The sequence below is a fragment of the Crassostrea angulata genome, chromosome 3 (assembly GCF_025612915.1).
Source record: "Crassostrea angulata isolate pt1a10 chromosome 3, ASM2561291v2, whole genome shotgun sequence".
NCBI classification, from domain to species: Eukaryota; Metazoa; Mollusca; class Bivalvia; order Ostreida; family Ostreidae; genus Magallana; species Magallana angulata.
This window is the reverse complement of record NC_069113.1, coordinates 48,134,386-48,159,627: the sequence shown is the minus strand read 5'-3', so window position 1 is coordinate 48,159,627 and position 25,242 is coordinate 48,134,386. Positions and strand designations below refer to the sequence as shown.

The 25,242-nt window shown below is 33.6% G+C and overlaps 2 protein-coding genes across 2 annotated transcripts; one reads left to right on the top strand and one right to left on the bottom strand.

Annotated features, from left to right (window-relative positions):
- Nucleotides 1-2,514: 2,514 nt before the first annotated feature.
- Nucleotides 2,515-11,728, bottom strand: LOC128176575 (uncharacterized). The gene is made up of 5 exons (XM_052842997.1): nt 11,124-11,728; nt 8,041-8,584; nt 5,724-5,982; nt 5,302-5,424; nt 2,515-4,223 (listed from the first exon to the last, which is right to left on the bottom strand). The coding sequence occupies exons 1-5, from the start codon at nt 11,642-11,644 to the stop codon at nt 4,036-4,038; spliced, it is 1,635 nt and encodes a 544-aa protein (XP_052698957.1). The 5' UTR covers nt 11,645-11,728; the 3' UTR covers nt 2,515-4,035.
- A 3,097-nt stretch (nt 11,729-14,825) lies between these two features.
- Nucleotides 14,826-23,749, top strand: LOC128176576 (trans-L-3-hydroxyproline dehydratase-like). Its single transcript, XM_052842998.1, has 5 exons — nt 14,826-14,937; nt 21,629-22,140; nt 22,467-22,619; nt 22,877-23,016; nt 23,222-23,749. Exons 2-5 carry the CDS (start codon nt 21,675-21,677, stop codon nt 23,480-23,482), a joined length of 1,020 nt encoding a protein of 339 aa, XP_052698958.1. The 5' UTR covers nt 14,826-14,937; nt 21,629-21,674; the 3' UTR covers nt 23,483-23,749.
- The last annotated feature ends 1,493 nt before the right edge of the window (nt 23,750-25,242 follow it).

The following is a 25,242-nucleotide window of genomic DNA, read 5'->3' as shown; positions in this document are numbered from 1 at the left end:
AAACACTAATGTCAGGCGCTTATTATGAATATCCAAGAGTAAATGTTAGACTGTTTATCCATTTGAAAGCCCTTTCACAACTTGCGCACCAGCAGAACCAGCAAAATATTTGTGCGACTGAAAAATTTAGATTTGAATCGTAAACTGGTGCCGAAATAATCGAATATGTAAAAGTATTCGTACAATATTTGCACGATCTAAAGTAATCATCGTGTGATGCAAATAAATTAAATCATGTGATATATCTTGCATCTATACATGCAACTGTTGTACAATGAAAGCATGTGTTGTAAGATAATGCAATTGTATTGCGCAGGTAATCAGGTGATTGGACGATTGAATGTGTGCGCCTATGCAATTGGATGTGCAGCGTTCGTGCAATCATGCGTTCCATATATACATGTATATTGGATATATATAAAACTGAAAAACGACAAGGAGTGCAATGTATACAAAAGCTCTTGCAAAGCAACAATATTCCGATTGCCAAGTGTTGTAAAGTGCGAGTGTGCCAATTGTGAAAGCTAGGGGCTTAAGTGAATTTAATTCTTCTAAGACATGTTGTTGTCATGACAGATTGACTTTTTTCATCAGATCATAAGTACTTCGTATTATGTTTGATGCATTTATTACTTAGGACTACAAATTATGTAAATGATACTACTTTATTCATATAAAGATGTCACCATGTAAATGTCAGATTCAGGAAAATTATTCATATTAAAACATCCCCATACAAATACCAGTACCCAGTACATGAACTCGAATCTAAGCAACAACAAAAAACAAAAAACGCTTCTTTTATTAATGTGGAATGACTTTATTTGGAATGAAACAAACCAGTTGTAAATCATCTCATAACAAGCGATACATTGTATTGATTCAAAATAAATTAAGGTGTAAACATACATTAATTTTCTTTTCAAAAACATTTTTACAGTCCTAAACTTTGAAAAAAAGTATTTCCTTCATTTAACATTATACATGATTGAATATTAAAGGAAAAAAACCCACACTCACTTTCCAGTAGATATTATTAAAATCAAAATTAACACAGATAATTAATCAATTCACAGATATAGATTATGCAACTCATAAAATAGCATTATATGCATTTTGGTGCAATTAAGTTCTACACATATCACTTCACTTCCTTTAAATATTATCCAGGAAAGGAAGCAATGATAATTTGTTCAATTGATCACAATTTTTAAAACTTTCTGCCTCCTAGAGACAAATATATATAATGTACAACAAACATTCAATTTTCTGTACATTTGTTAAAATTAAAAAAAAAAAAAACAGCAAGTACTGTAGATTCCTAATTTATCGCGAGGAATTAATATCCGCATACAATCGCAAGAGGCATCCTTCGCGGATTTTAAAATCTCGCTATTATTTTCTAAGAGTTGAAAACTATAAGAAATAAGGATGGAAATTCTGTGTTCGTAATTTTATATTCTCGCGATTTGATCCAAAAAGGTGAGATCACGGAATTAAGTACTCGCGTAATATAAGGAATTTACAGTCATTACTAATTAGTTAGCAGATAGTGTTCATCAAACTCTTGTTAAACAGTAGAGAATTAACATATTAATAAAAATACTGAACTGCACATTTTTTTTTGCTTCCACTCAAATTTATAAATCACAAGACTCACACACTACATACTTATATACACATGCAAGGACATCTACAACCTTGGCAAGGAAACTTACAGCCAGGAATACAAACTCTTTTGAATCCACATATAAATTTTAATTTGTTCTACATAAAAATTAAATATGTATGTGTTCATTGCATTTAAGAGATCATTATACTCTTTTGACAAAAAAAAAGCATGCATTGTATATACACTGTAAGCCATTTTTTTAAATTCATCATTCAAAAGAAATGTTTAGTAAATATGAATCTATGGTTGTTCTCAGAAATTCTGTACTTTTATTAAAGCAATATATTATCATTTTCTTTTTTTTATGACCTAACATATGTTGCAATAGCTCCATTTACAATTTTGTACACACAGGAATACAAATCCAATTGAAAGTATCAAATACCATATCGTGTCCATCATCATTCAGATATCTATATATACACAACATGCAACTGCTTTACTGCTAGATTTGATCACACTTTTTAAATGTTTGGCACAAAAATAAAATTCACCACATGCACTGTGGCCACATGTTAATAACTTAATACAGTCATCTGAACAGCTGTTAGGGGAAGTAACAACAGCATCAGGTTCACAATAATCAATATCTGCATATGGACAATTCATGGTTCATAAAATTGGGCAAAAATCCTGACTTTCAGTGAAAAAAATTCAAGCTCCGACATTACATCATCATCAGCATTACTTGTAGTTTAAATGACAGCAATGGAGAAATTGATACATGTATTGAATTTCTTTTCATGTTAAGGAGATTGGATAACTAACAAATACATGTAACCCATCAATTCCACCAAAAAAAAAGTCTAGTCTGGAATGTAGTTCCCTTTGAGCCCCCCCCCCCCCCCCCCCCCCCCCCGAGGAACTTTTAAATATATTTTTATCAAATATCTTTATTCAGAAAGGGAAAAATGCTGATGTTTTGATTTAATCTTCTTTGTCTAATTCCCTGTAAGTTTCTGAATGTCTTTCTTTTCAAAAGGTTTAAAAAGTCTTAAAATGACTATTCACTGTTTTAACCTAACCTTGCTTTTGATATAGCCACATAGAAAATGTGTCCAAAAACCAATCCCTGTCTATCATTCATGCATACCAGTAAATCCCCTTAATACAAACGTTGACAATGTCGTGTAAATCCCAGCTTGCCTAACTATTCTCTTTTCCTCCTCAGCAGGACATAAAATGATCCAAAATCTAAAACCCTGAACTAGATCATGCGAATACAGCAAGACCTGAATGTTGGCAAAATATCACAGTTATAAAAATTTAGAAACAAAATTACAGTTTAAATAGGTAGTGAAACAGAGAGAACACATTATTATGGAAAGAACTAAATGTCAAAATACAAATGTATATCTAGACACACCCCTGATCTATGTAAATGACTTTATATGTAAATTATTTTAGAGAAATAAACAGTAATCCACTGAAAATCAAAAGGTTGTTATTTACAGGGTCCTAGGTCAAATATATGTATACTGGTAATTAAAGTATAATTAAATTACATGTAGGGGATATTTCATAATTACATAATCACACAGTACAAAAAAATGGAACATTATAACTGAAAATCTGCCTTATTTGTACATATTGCTACAGATACACCGACCGCAAAAAAAAAAGAAGTGATATGTGCAACTTGATTTGATCCTTTTGGACACATTCAGTAAATATTTTGTTCAATAATTTAAAGCATATGTGAGATCATTTCAAATGAGCAATGTTTTAATAAGATTATTTGCTAATCATAAGTACATGTATAGATCTCAAACTCCAGTACTTTATGTTCCTTACCATTTACAACTCACTCCTTAAATGTTTGATTCTTAAAAAAGATAGGAAGCAATAAGGTACAATGAGATAAGAGATTACTCAGTATATACATAGAGAAACAGGTCATTGGACATTAATTTGAACGAGAAATAATCAACATGTGAAACACAAGATGCATGGACCCACACCATAAGCTATTTTTCATCTTATATGATGAAACTGACCTTACATAGAGTATTCATTTTCCCTCCCCAAATCTGAACGCAATGAAACATGCAATATTAAATCTGAGTTTGCATAACACAAAAGGAATAAACATTATTACCAAGAATTCGGCTACAGAAAGAAATGATTTTGGACTGTCTTTGATGATCCTGCTCCAAATATCAACTATTTTAAGCCACTGATTATATGTTTTATTTAAACATACCCTTTTAGTGATAAGTACGAGTTTATGCATGATGATTTGTGACATTAAAACTCATAATGTACATGCATTGTTATGACTGAGACAAACTCTTTCTGATGCTGAAAAAGTTCTTTTGTCCAAATGCTTTTTGTTACAACTAATGGTACTTTCCACTGCACAGCTATAACTCTTCTTCCTCCTCTGACAGTAAAGCTAGACGTTTCTCATCGGTGTACCGTGATTTGGTAGACTTCTGGAAGCCATTCATCATTGTATTGTGGTTAGTCTCCGCTTTAACATGACCATTCTGCCTGAGTTTTTTCTTCCTTTTAAAGATATTTACTTCATCTTGGTCCTCATCTAAAATACCTGCAAGGAAGATAATGATATCCATGAACTCGGTGTCTCCAAGGTTCAGTACATTAGAAATTAAAAATTACAGGTACTGTAAAAACACTATGAAAATAAATAACCATTTGAAGAGTATGTCTCTAGCAGAAAGCACCAGTAAAATAAACATGCATGTTTAACATAAAAGACATAAGTATATATAATCATAACATTCCATCTAATGACATCTAATGAAAGGTTTCTTGTCTGTCCTGTGACATAGCCCAGGTCCATTATTCTTTTGACATAACTTACCTCACTCTCATGACATGACTTTTCTCTCTTGTGTGACATATATAGCCCATCTCACTTTTAAACATAACATCTCTTGGAACATGACTTACTCTACTATAGTGACATAGCTTACCTCCCTCCTTCTTACAAAAAATAGCATATCTTAGTTTTGTAACATTGCTAACATCGCTTCGGAGACATTATGCGTAACTTAACCCATTCTTGAGACTACGCACATTAGTTTTTTGATAAAACTTAGCTTAATTGTCTAATGAAACTCACCTATACACTCTTCTAACTAAGCTTTAACATCTCATGTTGTGACATAACTTAACTCTTAGTCTTTAAGTTAGTACAAAGCCTACCTTTGTTTTTTGGGACATACATTGTCTTGCCTTTGTGTGTGACAGTTTATCTCAGTCTTGTGACATAACTTACAACTTTCCTCAGCTTTGTTACATAATCTACCAAAGTCTTGTTACATACATTTTATGTCTCAAATGACATCAACTTTTCTCACAAATTGATGCAAAAAAGCCTCATTGCTGAAATTGTTACTTGCAAAATATATAAGAAATCTTAGGTACCTCAATCTGACATTGCCTTCTCCTTCCAGTCATGTAATATCTGTTACTTAAGTCTTACGACACTATTAACCTAACTGACAGAGTTTACCCAACTCTGGTGACATTGATTACCTCAATTCTGGGAAAAAAGTTAACAAAAAAGACAGGATAAAACTAATTTCATTCTTCCTACATAACTTTCTTCACTATGTGACATAACATGAAATAGCATACCTCACTCTTGCAGCATATCTTACCTGTAATAAGTAGGTCATATGGAATTGGTTCCTCCCCTTTCAGTAGATACAAAATGGACCTGGAGGGCCACAGAAGGTGAAGGAGAATCAGGTACGAGAGAAGATCAGCTCCGTTTGTTATACCTGCAATCCACAATGTCATCCATACAGAATACAATTACAGGAGTTCACATAAACCATGCAATTTCAAGAAACTAAAAAAGATTTCCGTTGGGCCACTTACATAAGAAGATGACTAGTTATCCTACTTTCTGCATAGTGCATACAGATGGAAAAAAGTTGGGGGAAATTACAGATTATAAAAGGAAACAACTTTCTTTGATATCTTGGTACGATGGTATCAAGCAACCTAATGCATGTACATCAAGCATTCATTTTTATGGTTTAGGTATATAGATCATGAGAAGATACATTGTACTTACAAAGCATGATTTTTTTCTTCCACAGGGCAGAGAACTGTGTATTGAGAATAACTAGAACAGGAAGGTATATGAACCAGACCAGGAAGTAGGCACCAAACTGCTGAAGGAACTGTAAACGGTCCTCCGCACACCGACTCGACTGAAACGTGTTGCGAAGCTCTACGATAAACCAAATCATAATCACGATCCGGAATCCGCAAATTAAGTATCCTGGCCAGGTCTGCCATTCATCTTTGTTGGATATGACATCCACCTCAAACTATCCAAAAGTGAAAAAAAATCTTTGTTACACATTGTAGTCTCCTATCATAGGAGATTGAATAACATTTGATAGATCTGATATGTATGTTGGGTTGTCTTGGATGAGTCCCTTAAAAGTATGCTTCGCCAAGTAAACAGAAAATGTCCAACTCACACTAGGAAACAATATGTATTGTACTTGGGTGGTAATGGGACACCTCCACATAGTGATGTACTTCTGATCGAAATAACAAAATCTACCATAATTTTATAAACTTTTTCTTTCCTGCAATTGTTACCAAAAGGCGTAGTGTAATGGGTTTAAGCATTTACTACCCGGTACAAATCTGTAAGCCATGAGTTCGGATCCTGCTGGGGCTTTTTTCAATTGATTATAATGTACTTTTAACTACACTAATATCAACAGGTGTCTCATACCACCTTAAAGGGGCATGGTCACGATTTTGGTCAAATTTTATTTTTATGTTTTTATTATTTACAATGCTTCAGAAATGCATTTCTAATGATCAAATTAAATTTGAGAGTCATTCATAGAGTTATAAGCAAGATACAGGGCTCACAATTCTTTGTCATGAAAACAAGGCCCGTGCCCTGTTTTTGTTTACATAGGTTCAATATACCAGTAAAAAATCTGTTTCCAGCTTATTTGTCTATCTTTTTATTTATTTTAAGCATAGATAAACAGTTCCTAATGTTTAACACATTCGTTTTAGGTTTAAAACTGAAATTTTTACTTCAACGTTCAAAATGTAAACAAGTGCTTTGTTTACATATCAATGAATTTCAAGCTCTGTAACTCGCTTATAACTCAACAAATGATACTCAAATTTCGGTTGCCTATTTAAAATCCCTTTCTAAAGCATTGTAAATATTAAAATCGGATTAATAATTTTTGACCAAAATCATGACCATGCCCGTTTTAAAATACACTGAACTTTATTTCAATTAAATATATAACTGAAGACCACCTGCAGAAGTGTAGCTTTTTAGACTATCAAGCTACAGAATTGCAGCTAAATCCAAGACATGCTCAAAATATTCATATCCTTTGGTTAGAATTCATTCAGTGCAGGTAATCTTTCTGATTCTGGTGCAACATTTCTGCATATCACAATAATTATCTTTTCTTTGAACTTAAATTTTTTTAAAATAGTTCAAAAGACAGCTACTAAAGACTTTTATTGTATAAAGTAAATTCTGTCTGCCTACAATCTTACTGCACTTTTCTATTCATCATCAAGATAAAATCAAAATGTGAATTAGAATAATCAATGCCTTTTTATGGTGTCTGTTATCTTTCTAATCACTGCAGTCATTTATAAGTTTTATCAATATTTAATTTATCATTACCAGCCTAGTGAGCATCCATTGTATGTATCAATGGTTTCTCTCAGAAATGTGCATACTGTATAAAGAAATTGATTTTCTAATGGTAAGACATATAATCTGTGGATACACAGAACAGAAAGAGAACAGCTAAACAGATAGCAATTTTCATTTCATTACTTTGATTCATTTGACTCTTGTGATAATGGCAGACATGGGTGACATCCCTCAAGTTCTCTGTATGACTCTTATCTTATTTGCCTTCATTTCCTGGTATGATCAGAGTATACTATCTACCAGGTGCTCTGGGTAATCTAGTCCTGTGGTCAAGTATGTACATGCTGGTACACTGTACCTTTCTCTCTCTTGCACCCTGATAAGATATCCCAACCATGGGTAGTGGGTGATTTAAAGTCATCATGGGGATATTTCAAGTTGATTTCAAGATCTGAGATTTACTCTATGTTGACAATCCATTAATACTTCCTTGTTTTGAACAAACCTTAGCCTAACTTATCTGAGACTGAGAGATGGCACCACATATATAACACATTACACAAACAGAATTCACCACAGGCATGACAAACAATGTCAATACATGTACCAATTTTATGTTGAATTTCCTTACACTGCTCAAAAATTCACTTTCCATGTTTTGAAAAAATGCTAGTACATGTACATATATAACTGTACGAGTTAACTCTTAAAACATCACAAGAAAGAGACTTACCAAATTCCAGAGGAACAGGATACAGTTGAGCAATGTGTAGACCCCCCACAGCGAGAACACCACCTTCTTCCCCCTGATCCTGTGCTGCGTAATCATCCATCCTTTGGCAAGAAGGAGCAGGCTGAGCATGAACAGACACTGGGCCAGTGTATCAATGGCGTTACCTAAAACGGCAATCCACTTCACCCCCACCCCATTGGACGCAAAGACAGCCACATGGATGAAATTGCAAAAGATCCCAAAAGCTTCTGTACATGTGATCACCAATAGGAATTTTGTCAAAGAATGTCTCTGCTTGGAATAGACATAAAAATAAAATGGCACTATAAGGATGTAGACTCCTAGAAATGCCATAAATGTCTCGAAGATGTCATGCTCTTCAAAGGAGAACTGGTGTTCCACTGGGTTCCACTTCTTGTAGATGGGGTCACCGTTGACTAGCCAGATGTCGTAGTCGATTGTTATGTTCTCCTCCGAGCTGACCCAGGAACAGTTCTTGTTGGTAGTGTTCCTGTAGCAAGCAACAATGCTCATGTACCAGAATCTGAAAATACACAGGAATTTTCTAAAGATGATATATACTGTACATCTATCTACTGCATGTTTACACTCTTATTGACATAGTTTTAAAATTTGTTTCAACAACTTATATACAGTTGCTTAAATATATCATACTTCAAATAAAATTTTTTAAAGAATGGGGCAATTTTATTACTTATTCATAGTTTTGGAGGAAGGGGTTTTTTGGAGGAGGGAGTATAAATATTATTGAACCTGCTTATCAAATTCTTAACATTCATTTTGTGAAAATAAAATTATGGTGCTAAAAAAAAAAGCTCTAAAGGTAATCTTGAATTCATCTTTATTAAAGACCAACAAAAATTCAAATGAATACAACTAAATGTGAGGTACTGGTAATGAATTTGAGAGATTTTTCCAAGTGTCTACCCAAGAACGAAAATAGACCTCATTCCATTGTCAGAAAGCACATTTTCAGGAACTTCTTAAAAATTCTTTTGAAATCATATTACCGGTACATGTACTGGTATTTAAAGAAAAAACACTAACTATTGAATTATTTGTGTTTGTACTAGCTTCTTGAACAGTTTCCGTGTAAAATGATTATTTTGATAATATCAAAAATTATATAGGTATTACACCCATATATTCAAAATCGCCTAAAATAAGGATTACACGTATACTGCTTCTGATGGATTATATGCCACCATGCCAAGGGACGACATTATGAACTAGAAGTAATCATTTTTTCTATATTTGAACTGGCCATGACTAAATTGAAAGGCCCAAGGGTAAAAATAGTCTTGCATTCATCATGTTGTATTTGCACAGATGTGAAAGAAATATATACTTTTCACCAGTGGTCAATCAGTTTTAACTTAATCTTAACATCTGTGACTTTCTTGACAGCAGTTGTTTTCTGATTAGGTTCATTCTGATCAATATCTCTATCATGCCAATGCTTGAAATAACTTTTAGAAGATATGACTTGAATGTTTTGGAAGTCAAAGAGACAGGATTAATCATAGTTTAAAAACAAAACTGTCTGACTTCTATCAGACTGTTTCCTATTACAATATTTACCAGTTAACAGTTAATCAATGTACCAGAAGGTAAACTTTAAAAGAAACCTTCCAACAATTAGATCTATACCCTTGCATAAATTTTATATAATATATATATATATAGTTTTTTCTTCACTTCGGTAAATTTTTCATTCCTCCACAAAGGTTAATTACAACTATTCATACAGAAAACAATTTTCTGCATGAATGATTGCAAAAACCAACAAGTGTAAATGAAGTAGTGCTTTTGACTGTGGTTCTGGAGACACTCAATCCACACAATGATGTCAATTTGTCTTCATCTATCTAGGTTAGTTACTGAGTAGGCAGGGACTGGAACCTTTGATACTGCACTACGTGTAATTCTAGCTATTAAATTGTAGATGTTATGTCATAGTTATATGCATGTGTGCAACTTAAGCAAAACTTGTCTTGTGATTTCAGGGATTACTCTAGGTTTTGAGGAAAACTACCCTTTCAGAAAAAAAAAAATTGTGAAAATTAGCCGAAGATCAGAGCCCTGCTGTTAGGCCCTAAAGGGTAAAGTCCCCTATCTGAAAAGTTTTACATTTTCCAGTGTCTTTGCCTGTGATAACACTACGTATCAATTTTGTACTATATAACCCATAACTTCAAATGAGGCCAAATTGAAGCGCCAGCGGGGTTTGCTTATTTATGTTCAAAATTTAATCATGCGATGGCTTAAAATTATATAAATAAAATTAATAAGGAATAATTCTTTGAATATTATGAGGTGATAATTTTGGTCGGGGCTTGATCAAATCTATCATAAAGCCAAAAGGATTTGATCACGCCGTGACCAAAATTATCACCTCATAATACTCAAAGAACGATTCCTTATTCCTTAATTAAACATGAGCATTTTTACAACCATTTAGAGAGCATGAAATGCTAAAAAAAAAACAAATGCTCACAAAATTTATATATTTAACCCTGTTTAAGGCAGCTATAGTATAAGCACAATAAAAAGAAAAGAAAAATATTTGAGCATGTTATCATTGCATGGAGATTTTTTTTACTCATTAAAACAAGAAAATTGGATGTTGAAGGCAATTTTCTTTTGGGGAAAATACCAAATATCAGTAGTAATTAGTAAATATGCCCTTAGGCTAGATTAATCCCTGGAATTTGATATTTAAATTCATGCCAATTGAAAATGATCTCCACCTTTATCTTTATTCCAAAGCCTTTCATATTGTAATTCAGATAATGAAAAATTATCTAATGATAATATCAAAATTAAAGAGGCTTTGTATGTTTACAAATTCGTGAATAGGTGACAGTTAGATTACTATGCATTGTATGTATATGTATTAGTCTTATTTGCTTTAATGTATAACATTTATAGCAGCATCAAATGTCAAAATCTGGTATTGCTGCCTCCTTTGTTAAATTTAAGCGATTAGAGGAAAACATTACATCATAGACCCAATGTATTATTATACATAAAAATGTCAGTATATCACATGGCCATAATACCTGGGTATCTGTTTATCCATTATTTTGAAGGTAAATTGATAATTTGGAATAACATTTGATGGTGTATCTTCATCCTCACAGAGTCCACCTTTTGGACAAGGAACTCGACGGATGTAGTCTTTCCTTCCATTTAAATTGCAATCTTTATCATAAGCAACTTCATCAATGGATTTAAACATGGCTTTACATATATTTGTTCTCTGTTGTTTGTTCGGTTTTACTTTTGCGTTGGCTATACTACCGTTTCCATAAAAATGCGAAAAATATTCACTATCAACTACAACTAACGTCAAAGCGTTAGAAAAATTACTATTCGTTGTGATATTTCCGTAAAAAAATCCCTGTGTAGCGTCTTCATTTTTCAAATCAGTTTTTTGCACACCAAACTTTGACACAAACAAGAAAAAATCCTTCGATGTCCATGATGCACGATGTCTTTCTGAATGAACACAAATAAAACACAAAAGAATACAAACGGAGTAACACGTTTTCCACCTAAATATATCTGAAAACACACCCATTTCTACATCTACAACGTTTCACTGGGCATTTGACGTGTTTGTAGACGCTTTCACTCCCGTTACACCGTCTCCATGTTGAAACAAATCACCACTTCCGGGTTGAAGAAATTAAATAAGTCAATCACAAACAAGTCGATTTAGCGTTGAATATATTTAGAATGTAAAGTTTCTTGATGATTTCGAGACTTTCAAAAGCTTAAAAACATTATCGGGTTTCTCTATTGCCTTGTCTCTTTATTAGAACAATGCCCTCAAAATATTTCTTTTTTATTTAAAAAATCAATAATTTAACTCGCACGTGACATCAAGAATTAATTTTTATTATTTATTGAAAAAAATCTTCAGATAGAAAAATCATTCAAATTACAAAAGCGTGTATTTAAATTTCTCTTGCATCTTTTCAGGTTATATATCATTATGACAACTGTTAATTAGTGTGGATAAAAGTGTATTATAAACAAAATACTTCACAGTTGTAGAATTTTACAAAATTTGATCAACATAAACATATTTGGAAAGGTTAATATTAATATAAAAAATAAACACCAAACGGGATTCAGATGAGCTTATTACTTACAGATTTAATTTGTAGACATTCCGAGCCATTGCGCTACGCTGTTAGGTAACAATTTTGGGAAAGAAGAAAACATAGTACAATACTTGATTTTATTTATTTCGATAGGAAGAACGTCATAATATGGAGATATCCCACATCACCTGTAAACAATTCTATACGTATCGGCAGATATTGTCAACGGCATAAACGGCAATGTCCTAAAGTTAAAAGAAAAAAGAATTTTTTTCCAGTGAAAAAAAGATGGCTGTACACTTCAAAACTCGGCTAAGACACTTCATGGTCTGTTTATCCATGCACTTCGTTGCTTGTTCAGTGGTCACGATATCAAATGATTTGTCTCGGTTGTTTGTACTTATCATCGAAAGCTTGGTAAAAAATGACTGTATTCTCCAACCAGATGTGTATTTCTGAACATATTAGACATATTTTAACATAGTAACTCCCAATAGCATTGACACATTGAATGAAACTGGGAAATGTTTGTAAAAATCCATGTGCCAACAACAACTTAAGGTGGAACCTTCTTCGACACCTGGCTACACGGATCTGCAGATTTTCGGTAAATTGGATATTTTTCACTTGACTTGCCTCAACCCGACTGTTAAATGATCCCTAGTCAAAATAATTGCCAAAATAAAGCTTATCTGAAAAAAGTAAGAACATCAGAAGTAAAATGATTTTGGTTTCATTATGTAATTCCATCGGCTGAGGGTGGGTCTGAAAACAAAACTCAAATTCTCTTTTTCTTTGATTTTTAAAGTTTTATTTCATTAAATACTAAGACATTTTGATGCAATAAATGTGACAAGTTTGCAACGATGCAAAACTTTTTTAATTTCGTAAACTTCAAATAGAAATCAACAAAAACTCAAGGTTTTTGAACAAAAGAAAATATCTTTGATTTCACTTCAGATATTTTACATTTAATTATATATTTTCTATTCAAAATCACTGAAAGGTATAGAAATGAATCTATGCATCATGCAGTTCCAATGAGAATGTTTATCAACTGAATCGGGCCTTCAATCCATTATCTACATGTACGTCTCTATTTGAGAATGTGTGTAATACCTTGTCATTGCTACGACAGTCCATACAAACTTTTTCTTATGTACATGATTATTATGACGTTTTTTTTCCCAGCTTTTTATGTGCATAAAATTATACGATACAAGCTTTGTCTTTTTTTGTTTGCAATAGCATTTGTATCCTCTAGTTTTGCACATGCGCAGTACACATGGAAAGTAAAGTGGTCGATAATATTAAGGTATGTCGTCAAATTTTCTATTCTTGTACATGTATTTCAACATTTAGTCAGACTAAGCAGTATTGCAGTAAATTGTTTATGAGAAAGGGTAGCAGTCGATCGGCAGAAATCTTTCGTATATAGAATGGGTCAAATCTATTCCACGATGTTGTGGTACTCTTTTTGATTCAACAAATTCAAAATATCTAATTTAAAACAATAGTTGAATTTTTTATATATATTTTGTCGACTTTTTATCTCTGTATATGTAGTATCTATCTTTGTATCTATCTGTACAGTGAAAGTTCGGTAAAAAAAAAAATGAAGTTAAACAAAGTTTAGTCACAATCTTGCGGTGTTGGCCGCAGCTGCAGTGTGCCTTGAACTTTGGGATGATAATTGCTAGATATTATGCCATATCGTAGTTGATATACGGCAGAGATGTGCACATCGTTTGTTAACATGTATATCGTTTTATACAGTCCCTGAAACGTTCTACTTTCCTATTTGAACGGTGAGCGCACGCTGAGCGTACGGTGAGCGCACTCTGAACGAACGGCGAGCGCACGCTGAACGGAATTTGGTGAACGCTAATGAACGGTAAACGATGAGCGAACGCAATGCGCAAACGGAGCGGAAAGTGAACGGTATGTGAACGCTTTGTGAATGCAGGATGAACGATTAATTCTGAGTACATCGGGGGTTATCCTTACATTGTTATTCGGCGGTAATCAGGAAAAAATAGCTAATAAACTGCATGTACAGTGCTGCTATCGTGAAAGTTGACGAAACAATCATTTCCTTTACAGTCTCCTGCAAATAATATCTTTCCTATTCTATCTTATACCATACCATTTATGTTTAGGAATAACAGTAAAATCAACCAAATTTAAGACAATTATAAATTTATCAACGAATAATCTAGTAATGTAATTATAATTAAAAAGTCTAATTGATACATAAAACCGAAAATCTTTAGAACGAGGTAACTTAAATACATGTGCATCGAAATATATTAATCGTACGCGGAGTACACGTATACACAATTACGTAAATAAACATGTTTTCATTAGATATATGTATTATAACAAAAAAAGCAAATAATTTTTTTTATAAAACTGTGGTAGTGTTGATTTTGCGTGTGTTTCTATATTAAATACATGTAAAAAGATCAATATATGTGATTAAATAAAATAAAATATGTGTTCATGTTTATGTTGTTTTTATCAAATCATCATTTCATTCTATATTCATCTTCTTCTATTGCATGTTACTATTGATAACTAAACTACCTGACCGACGAGACAGTTGTAAAAATATCAAGGTATTTGATTGGCCTAGCCACTTTGGCCGGTCGTGCATTTTATAAAAACCACTTAACAGGTTCCGAGAGTGACCAGACCAGTTACGACTCAGGGCGTAGGCAGAGCATGCCACTTACATAAATAGTTATAATTTACAGAACGCACAGTAAGTAGTGTTTATCTCATACTGATATTTCCTCTTTTGATTAAGTGAATGAATGAATGTTTTTAAAGCGCTAAGCATAGCATGCATAGCTGCCGCGCTTTTTTGTCGCCAGATTTCTAAGCCTACTTTCACTTTCGTTTTCGCGTTTCCTATATATCGCCACCTACTGGCGGATGCTGGAGAAGTCGCATCATGGGGAAGTCGTACTCTGGAAAAATCACAACTATGCAGTAGAGAGATCTTAATTATCTTCAATTTATCATGCATGCAGATGCATTTGTTCTACCAGTTATAAATTAACAATAAGTTTTATCTAAAATGTCATTATTATACTAAGTATATCAGATACATTGGCGGATCGGGGGGGGGGGGGGGGGGGGTTCCGGGGGTCGGACACCCCCCCCCCCCTTTCTCTGGGTCATATGATTTTTTTTGAAAACGTTTAATGCCTATTTAAAGGCATTTTTTCCGTTTATAATAGAAATATTGTAATTATCTCAAATAAATGCTTTAAAATTGCTTAATATTTAAAGAATTTCGTATTACGTCCCATAATTTTGTTCTTATATGAAAAACTCTATCGATTTTTTATCGAAATAAAGTACATTGTATTCCCCTTCAGAATCTGGTGTTTACTACACTGAGTAAACATGTGGAAAATTAAATTTTATTAATGATTTGATTTATGTGCAGTATGGACATATTACGCAGTAATAAAAACACTTAGTAACAGTAAATATTGAAAGTGGTGTGCAAGATTCAACATTGTTATGAATTAAATATAACTATTATTTAAAGATATTTATAAAGATATTATAAAGATATTTAAATGAATTCGCGTATGATGTGATAACTGTACCCATTATATTGGTATAAATGAAATGAAACTTATTGCCAATTTAATATTCCTTGTAAACGTCGAAAATATACTAAAAGTTTTCTATCTGAGTTCAATTTTTCTAAAAGAACCCATACCCTATTACATGGCTACGAGTTTTCTTTAATACGACCTCTGATACGCTGGTAAAAACAGTTCTTCCATCCAATGGCAGCTTCTCGGGCCTTTCCGGCAGACCTTGTATGTATTGAAGGTGTCACTGCAGTATTAAAGTTTACTATATATCCCTACCATAAATGCGCATCTTTAGATACAAGTTATAATTCAAAACAAACTTAAAAGTAGCATTCCATGCAAGGCAGTTCTGTAATGCTATTAGTATTATCTTACTTCTGTCAAAACTTTTTGGCTTTTTATTTTGCAATAATATTGGTATAGTAATTTGCCACTGTATTTTTTTTAGAGTTCATCAATTTTTTATTTTTATTTTTTTGGTTTGGAAGTTGTCAGATGTAAAAACAAAGAAATGATGAAAATTAGCAAATAAACATAAATCAATATTAATCATCATTTGATCGTTGTTATTGGCGACAATCTTATTTTACTTTATTTTCTTCACAAGAAGCATGTAATTTGTAGCTCTGCTTAAAAGTAGCGAAATCTGTTTAATACTAACAAGCAATATCATTATAGAAATACTACAAATGATCTCGATTTCCAGAAATTCTCAATGACGAACAATATGATTCTTTACATGTATTTTCATATCAATCGATATATTTTTAACACTTTCTTCCCGACTTAGCGCTTTTCAGTACTTTCAGTACTTTGATATATAGTCTGCCATACTTAAATATTAATTTAGTATTCTGATAATTTTACTTTATAAATAATGAAAACATAATGTTGAAGTTTACTTGTAACGCTGAATATGTCATGTACCTTTTAATTGAAATATATACGGCACTGTTCCATGTATAGGTAAATGTGACAGCTACATTGCCCAGAGATTATTGTTAGACTCAGCTCGATTCCATAAATTGGTACGATATCCTTAGATATGCACATTATTACATTGGTATTATATGTAATTCTAAATTACTATTTGATAGCCAATTATAACGAGTAACTGAGTGTATAGTTACTGATATCATTTCAAATTATCAAGTTCAATAACATAAACGTAATCATTTTATTACAAATGTTAGAGACTGTGGGACTCTAACATGTGAGCGTGCAAATGAAATTGTTATTTGTCATATCGTATATTAATATTTATGTTGATTATTGTAGGGCTGATCCCATATAGACTATAGTCCTGGGATCAGGCTAATGAATGAGAATAACCCACAAACGGACTTGTTTTTCCTCATTAAAACACCGGCTACAAAACATTACTTTTTCCCCTTAATCATTTAAACCATAAAACGCTTTCTTTGGTGATTCATTCGGGATATGAAGGTAGCGACATTGCAGGAAAAATACATAACCCGCGTTATGTATTTTTATTTACATAAATAAAAATTGTAAATTTCATAAATTCAACAGAGTTATGGCCCTTGGACGTAGAAAAATTCCAGTTATTTGCAGTTTCCGCTCATTTTCTTCGCAGGGGAGGAACATATTGAAATGAAATTTGGTATACAGATTTATCATGATAATATTTAGGTCAAATATAAAATATAAGGTACGATTGAGCAATTTTCGACAGAGTTATGCCCTTGGACTTAGAAAAATTCCAGTTATTTGCAGTTTACGCTAATTTTCTTTGCAGAGGATGAACATATTGAAATGAAATTTGGTATACAAGTTTATCATGATAATATCTAGATCAAGTTTGATATTGGGTACACTCGAGCAATTTTCGACAGAGTTATGGCTCTTGGACTTAGAAGAATTCCAGTTATTTGCAGTTTCTGCTCATTTTCTTCGCAAAGGGTGCACATTTTGATATGGTATACAGGTTTATCAAAATAATATCTAGGTCAAGTTTGATTTTGGTATGATAGAGCAATTTTCGACAGAGTTATGCCCCTTGGACTTAGAAAAATTCCAAATATTTGTAGTTTAAGTTCATTTTCTTTGTGGATATTTCCCGGGGGGGGGGGGGCATAAGTGTTTCACAAACATCTCTTGTTTAAATTATTTGTTTGCATCATAATTTTTTTCAAACGCATATAAAATGACTTCTTAACAGGAATGAAGTAAAAAAATTTGCAACCGTATTAATTATTGAAGTCATAAAAAAACGGACCTGCTCAAGAATGTGTTTTTAATTATACGAATTTGTTTTAGGCGTAATGTAAGTTTCCTTCCACTTTTACGCACGGTTCTTTTCTCATTTTGCTGTGACTCCCAAAGACCGATCCTTCCATTTTGGAGTTCCGAATGAAAATGAATGAGAACGAACTGAACAACCAATAAGTGGACGCTGAACGAACGGTGAACGCACGGAGAGCGCTTTGTGAACGGTGAGCGCGAACAGACGGAGAGCGCAAGTGAACGCACGGTGAACTCACGGTGAGCGCACGAAAAAATGGGAAAGTAGAAGCTTTCAGGGACTGAATCTAAGCTGAATTTATGCTGATGGTCATATATGAAAAGATGGAGAAGGATCGAGTTACTCCTGGTTTAAAAACCATTTAACAAAAGCTTGGACTTTGGTAGTTGTGTCAAACAGCAATGTGACGCAGACATGTTTATTTCATTGCTAGCCACTCAACCATAGCTCATTGAAATCAGCAAGATAATTTGTCTGGTTTTTGAGCAAAGAATACGCAATCGGTGCATATTTCGCTTGTAACCGCGTCATTTTCAACTTGTTTGACACGAGAAAAAGATACCTACATCCTACTGAAAGACCAAGGTCTTGTTTAAAATGGTTCGAATCCCAGTTGTGTAGCTTATTTTAGCAATTTGTACTCCGGAAAAAAAATAGAAAACGCTTTATTATAGACCCTTCCGTTTTCCTTTCTTGACCCTGTTAATTTAACAGATAGAGTGTGACCCGACAATCATATACAATGTGGTTTTCTGAATCCACATCACCCTCTCTGAAACTGATGTTCTAGTGCGCAATACATATTGTTATACATTCATGTTAAATACTGAAATCTGATTGGTTAAGACGCAGTTGATAATCCATCTATTAACCTCAGCGTTAGCAACACACTTGGCAACGGGTAACACTATATAAATAGTGCCTGTTTGGGAGGGTAAAGTTGAAATTGACACCCCTCGAAAACCATTGTCAACCTCCGCTTCGCGTCGGTTGACAATGGTTTTCTCGGGGTGTCAATTTCAACTGTTATCCTCCCAAACAGGCACTAATTATTTTATTATACTGAATGTCTTAATTTTAGAGAAAATTTCACTGCTTTTATATAGAAATGACGTGAATTCTACGGCGAACCGTACGCGCATAATTTACGTGCATGTAACAATTCGTTTTATTATACTTTCATGTTAAATACTGAAATCTGATTCGTTTAGACACAGTTGATAATCCGTTCTATTACCCCCCCCCCCCCCCCCCCCCCTTAGCGTTAGCAACACACTTGGCAACGGGTAACATAACGAATTGTTACATGCGCGTAAATTATGCGCGTACGGTTCGCCGTAGAATAAAATTTAAATTTATGATAAAATAAATAGTGCCTGTTTGGGAGGGTAACAGTTGAATTATTTATATAATGTGTGTTTTAAGCAAATTTTATATGAGAACGCTTCAAAAGGCTTACATTGCACAATTTTTTACTTTTTGATGGAAGAGAACATATAAATAAATTTATCATCATCATCACAGTAACTTTAAATTCCAAATAGCAGGAGTTATTTTTGTTACCCGATTTTAAAAACAACATGTTTCGTAACCACGGCGCTCGGTATCGATGAAAACATGACGTCAATATAACGCATGCAAAGATAGGCCTAATAAAGATACCTATCCTTTTTATCACCCTGAGTTCTTTATGCCTTTCACCATTAAATTGAAATCGGCATTATATCACTTGATATCTAATTTGTTAACATTTTTTCGAGAAGTTAGTTCCTCGAAGTTTTCATTTTTTTTAACGATGTCTCTTCGTTTACTGTATGAAAAACCCTGAACATCTGATGACTTTGTTTATTCTTTTGGCCGAATATTTACAGATATTTTACTCTCTTTCGTACTTTGATGTTCAAAATACAAATACCACCACCTTCTAAAATGTAATACAGTTAAACACAAACGTGTAAATAATTTTTTCCACCATCGAAAATTTTTACAGTTTGTATCGGCCTTTTCCCGAGGAAAATCCCCGCTGTAAATACTTTTCGCTGCGCCATGACGTCTGGTCCGGCGACGTCATTGTTTGTAGTTGATTTCAAAGAGGACTTTATGCCTTTAGTTACAGATATCTTATCAACAAAACTATACATCTCGTCGTTATTTGGTACATAGTATATCATGACAATTCCTAATTCGATGTTCCAATATTATTTTATTTAAAACTAACTTATAGAGATATTACTTTCTATGGAGGGTAATCGTGTTCAAAAATCCAGACATTTTTATTCCGTCCCTATTCCGGCGATTACGGCATGCCTTTACCTGCAGCTAGCCTTTTTCTATCGGTGACGTCACTGTTTCCATATATGGTCATGTCAAACTGTTGATTTGCAACATTTCAGAAAACGGAAGTACAAATGCAGAGACTACAGATGGAAAGTTTGTATTATAGTGGCAGGTTACATGTAAATAACAAACAGCATTTTACAGTATGGAAAAATTAGATCGAAGGCTTGCGGGGTCAACTCTAAAGTGTTTATCCCTGAGTTTTATAGGTTATACGATCAGAATTACACATATCCGCGATAATCATACTCAGACTTACACACCAACACGATTACGTATTCGGGTTTACAAGTTTACATGTCTGGATTTTGGAACACGATTACCCTCCATAACTTTCAACATAGTATGATTAATTGTTGATATAACAAAACTTTTGACCGTGTGTCGTGATCTCATTTTTGCAGGACTAGAATCTAAATAATTCTTAGAAATAGAGAAAAATGTTAACTTTTTTGATTTCAAATTGTTTGTAACTATCGCTAAATTATGTCTACTAAATTTCATAATAAAAGGATGTTAAGTAACATAGCTATGGCAAATGTCTTCGTATTTTTTGATTGACCCTCGTACATGAAACCTTAGATTTTTTGGCATTTTTGGACATACTGCTTGTAGATCTGTTCAGGTGAGAAAAGCGTCACCCGTTGCCTGACGTCCTTCTGTCCAAAAACGTTTCACATATTCAACTTCCTTCTTTTCTCTACAGCTATCATTCAGTTTTCAAACAAGAAGCTTCGAGAAAAGGATATATGCTTGAAAAAAAAATCTTCACAGAAACCTATATGCCAGAAATTCAATTCTGCACTAGTAAGAGAGTTACTACCGTATATCCGGTAATTTTCGAATTTTTTTCGAAACCACTTTTAAATCGCAAATATTTGAATACGCAGAAATTATATCCTGTATTATTTTCTATAAGAAACTTGTTATATCGCAAAAAATGACCGCCGCAAATTAAAATTGTTACAGATTTTTTTAATTTTCGCAAAATTTTGTGACACGCGAAAAAAACGATTAAACAATATTTATATTGTTCATACCGTGACAACACTTATACATGACAAATAGCGGGACCCTGCACGGAATCTCGAAGTTTAACATAAGAACATATAAGGAAAACTTTTTAACTGAACGACGCAGCTCCTAGATTTAGTTGCCATTTTTTGTAACTGATCGAAAAGTGATAACTAGTATTTCAGGGAATCAAAAGTAATATATTATGCATTTATATGTAGCTACCGACCAGGAGTTTGCATTGCCTCTCACTGTTGAATCCTTGACATGCCTTTCCAATTTCCTTTGAAAATTTCCACTACGGAAATGCACACCGGTGGACAACCGATACGAGTGGTAGAAAATGGAATTCCTGAACTGCAAGGTGCGACCCTGCTCGAGAAAATTAGCTTCATGAAAAATAATCTGGATGAATACAGAAAATTGTTGATGGGCGAGCCGCGAGGTCATTATGAAATGTTCGGTGCAATAATAGTTTCTCCAGATATTGAATCTTGCGATTTCGCCTGCATTTTTATCCATAACGAGGGATATGCAACGATGTGTGGCGATGCAGTAATTTCCTTGATGCGGTATGCCATGAAAAAGGGGCTCGTCAAAAATGTCACCTTGCCGGAGACCCAAGTCAACATCCAGTGTCCATGTGGTCCCGTGACTGCTTACGTCACATATGACGGCCAGAGCACCGGTGCCGTCAGGTTCCAAAGTGTTCCGTGCTTTGTCTTCCAAACAGGTAAACATTATACCTTGTTAGTTTGATTTTTCTATCCGTATTTCCCATCCTAACATAAACTGGTACTAACTAATACATAAATACACTCTTCAAATTACAGCATATTTTTAGCATAAGTTTTGTTTATAGGAAATACACAAGTTAGCAAAGGCAGCTTGTAATAGTGAACGTTAATTCTTTTCCAGTTTGTATATATATTACTTAATGTTATTGTAATATTAATAAATGAATATTGTAATCATAGTATAGTAACGTAGGTCACGTTATATTTTCTCAACGTTAAATATAAAGAGAACTAAATTTTATTTTTGTCTTTGCAATTTAAGACCTAACCTTGGAGGTTCCTAGCTATGGTCAGATAACGGTGGATATTGTTTATGGTGGCGCATTCTACGCCATCGTATCGGCTGGACAATATTGTTTAGACATCAGAGAATCTAAGGTGTCAGATCTAAGGGCGGCAGCTGACGCAACTACAGGTTTATATATACATTCACTTTTCATTTAACATTTTATATAATATATATTTGACTCTCAATGACAATTCAACTTTTCAACACATCACCTTCATATTTTTACTCTCTACATTCAAATTTAAAAAGTTGAATTTTTTATTGGGCATTTAAATGTCGACTGCGTCTTGAAGGGCGATGCACAAATATAAAGACTGTAAAGTGTGCAATCAAAAAAGTTAGGGTACATTCTTGATAGAAACAGCAACATAATTTGTTTGCAGACATTTTGAGAAAACAATTGGAATTGTCCCACCCAGAGACAGAGGGTGTGTCATTCGTGTACGGTACGATTCTGACGGACGGAAACGACGACTACTCAGAGGAAATCACAGACACTATGTGTGTTTATGCTGAAAAACAGGTTATGAGATTAAGATTCATAAACTTTTAAGCTTATCTGATGGATGTATTTGGCGTCATTTTCCATGTTAAGCAAGTTTGAATACTAACAGATTTGACAGCGTTAATTTTCAACAAACGCTTTAAATGTTACGTCAGTTTATTTTATGATAGCAGTGTAATGGTATTGAAAAATTATTTGTGAATACATAACATAATTTGCACAGGTTGATAGGTCACCTTGTGGGTCAGGGACATCGTCCAGAATTGCTCTTCAGTACTTCAAGAACAAGGTCAAGGTCAACCAATCAAGGACGTTCAGAGGTCCTTCTGGAGACGTGTTTACTGCAAAGGTCGTCAAAGAGGTCAACTGTGGAAAATACCGAGCTGTTGTCACTGAAGTCAAAGGTCATGGTTACTTTTGTGGAAATTCTACTTTCACCTTGGAAGAAAACGATGTTACCGGAAGAGGGTTTCTTTTACAGTAGCACCCTTGCAGTAAGACTTACCTATTAAACACAGGGGTATTTAGAATTGTTCCTTGAAAAAAATCAAATTTTAGATTTGAAGGTGCTGTTTTATACAAATCATACGTTTTGGAATCTTTATAGTCGTTGCATTCACACTTCTAATAATAGATGTATAAAGTGAAGTTGCTTTACGTTTAATTAGTATAGCTTTATTAATGTTGTGTTGTTTGAATACCAAATTGTTGCAATAAAAAATCTGCTACAAATTTGTAGGTTACTTCTTGCCATTTTACGCGAATAACGCACTTAAGTTGGGGGGGGGGGGGGGGGGGTAGGGGTAGGTTGTCCCCTCCCACTTTTCCCAACATCATTTTTAAATTTGCAGTAGATTGGGAGTAGGTAAAATTTAGAGGAAAAAATCCCAAATTGCTCCCCCCCCTTTCCACGCATTACGATTTTGAAGAGTGGCGATAAAGGTTTTCCCCCTTTTTTTAAATGCTTGTCAAGTTTTCCCCATCCTCTCTCAAGAATGATGCTACGTGCCTGTACTTACACAATATTATTCAGAATATGCTAGACTTTGACCCGTGCGTGCACGGGTTGACATTGCATATGATATCGGACATTTACGAAATAGATACATCAACACACCGTATTGTTAACATTTACATAACCAAGCTTTAAGCCTACAGTAATACTATTAAATTCACTACACTCTGCTTAGTTAGAATAATCTAACTGTGTCTCGGGACAGGCCATCGCCACAGTTTAAATACCTCCCATATACCCGTAATGTAGCAAAAAAATTCAGAATCGCTCTGAAACGATTTTGGAAAAAATTGATGAAGCTGCATTAAAAATAACAGTTAAATTATTCTAAACAAACCATTTTGAGGCTGTAAATGTCTTTCATCTAAAAATTTAATTCATATTAATGAAGAATTCAACACTTTTTCACCAACGTTTTTCACCCCTGCGAATGTGTTCGGAATGTTTTCTTCATCGTTGCTAAGTATGTAATAAATCCAGAGGTGCTCGAATGAAAGTTCACGAGACTTCACCAAGATTTGTTCAGTTCCTGTGAAATTTCGAGCGGAAGTATAAGTGTTCGGATTATATTCTCAAAATACGTAAGTACTGGTCGTTTTTCATATCGTATCCTACTTTGGTTTATGTTAAAACATGAAATTCTTTTAATAAGTTCGTCTTATTTCACCATTTAGGGGTTTTTAATATTAAACGATGATATTCAGAACAGAGTTATCGTTCGTGTTCAACCACGTGTTGTGTGGTTGAAAATATAAACATTGTGTGCTTTAATAAAATCATATCCATGTTTGATGCTTGTGGTGTGCAATACCATGTTTTAAAAAAAATAATGGATGTCTGTTTTGCATAAAAACTTAGTATATCGAGTCATTTTCAAGGAACATTCTGCATAAAATTGTATAGTCTGTTTCACTATTGATGCTATTACTAGGTCAGGCGCGGATCGAAAATTAATCCTTAGGGGGGATCTCTACTTAGCATGTTAATTGTTGCAACAGCTGACAAAAACTATTTTTTGTATTATCACTTTTATTTCTAGAACACATTTTATTCACCAATTAATAAAGATAAAGTTTAAAATCAATAAACCTCTAGATTTGATATCTGACTACTATAGTACCTACCGGTATAGATTCTATGAACTAGACTATAAACACGAGGTACGATTTTTACTGCGAAACTGAAAGGGTCAAATAAAACCACGTGGTCTAAAATTTAAATGACAATAA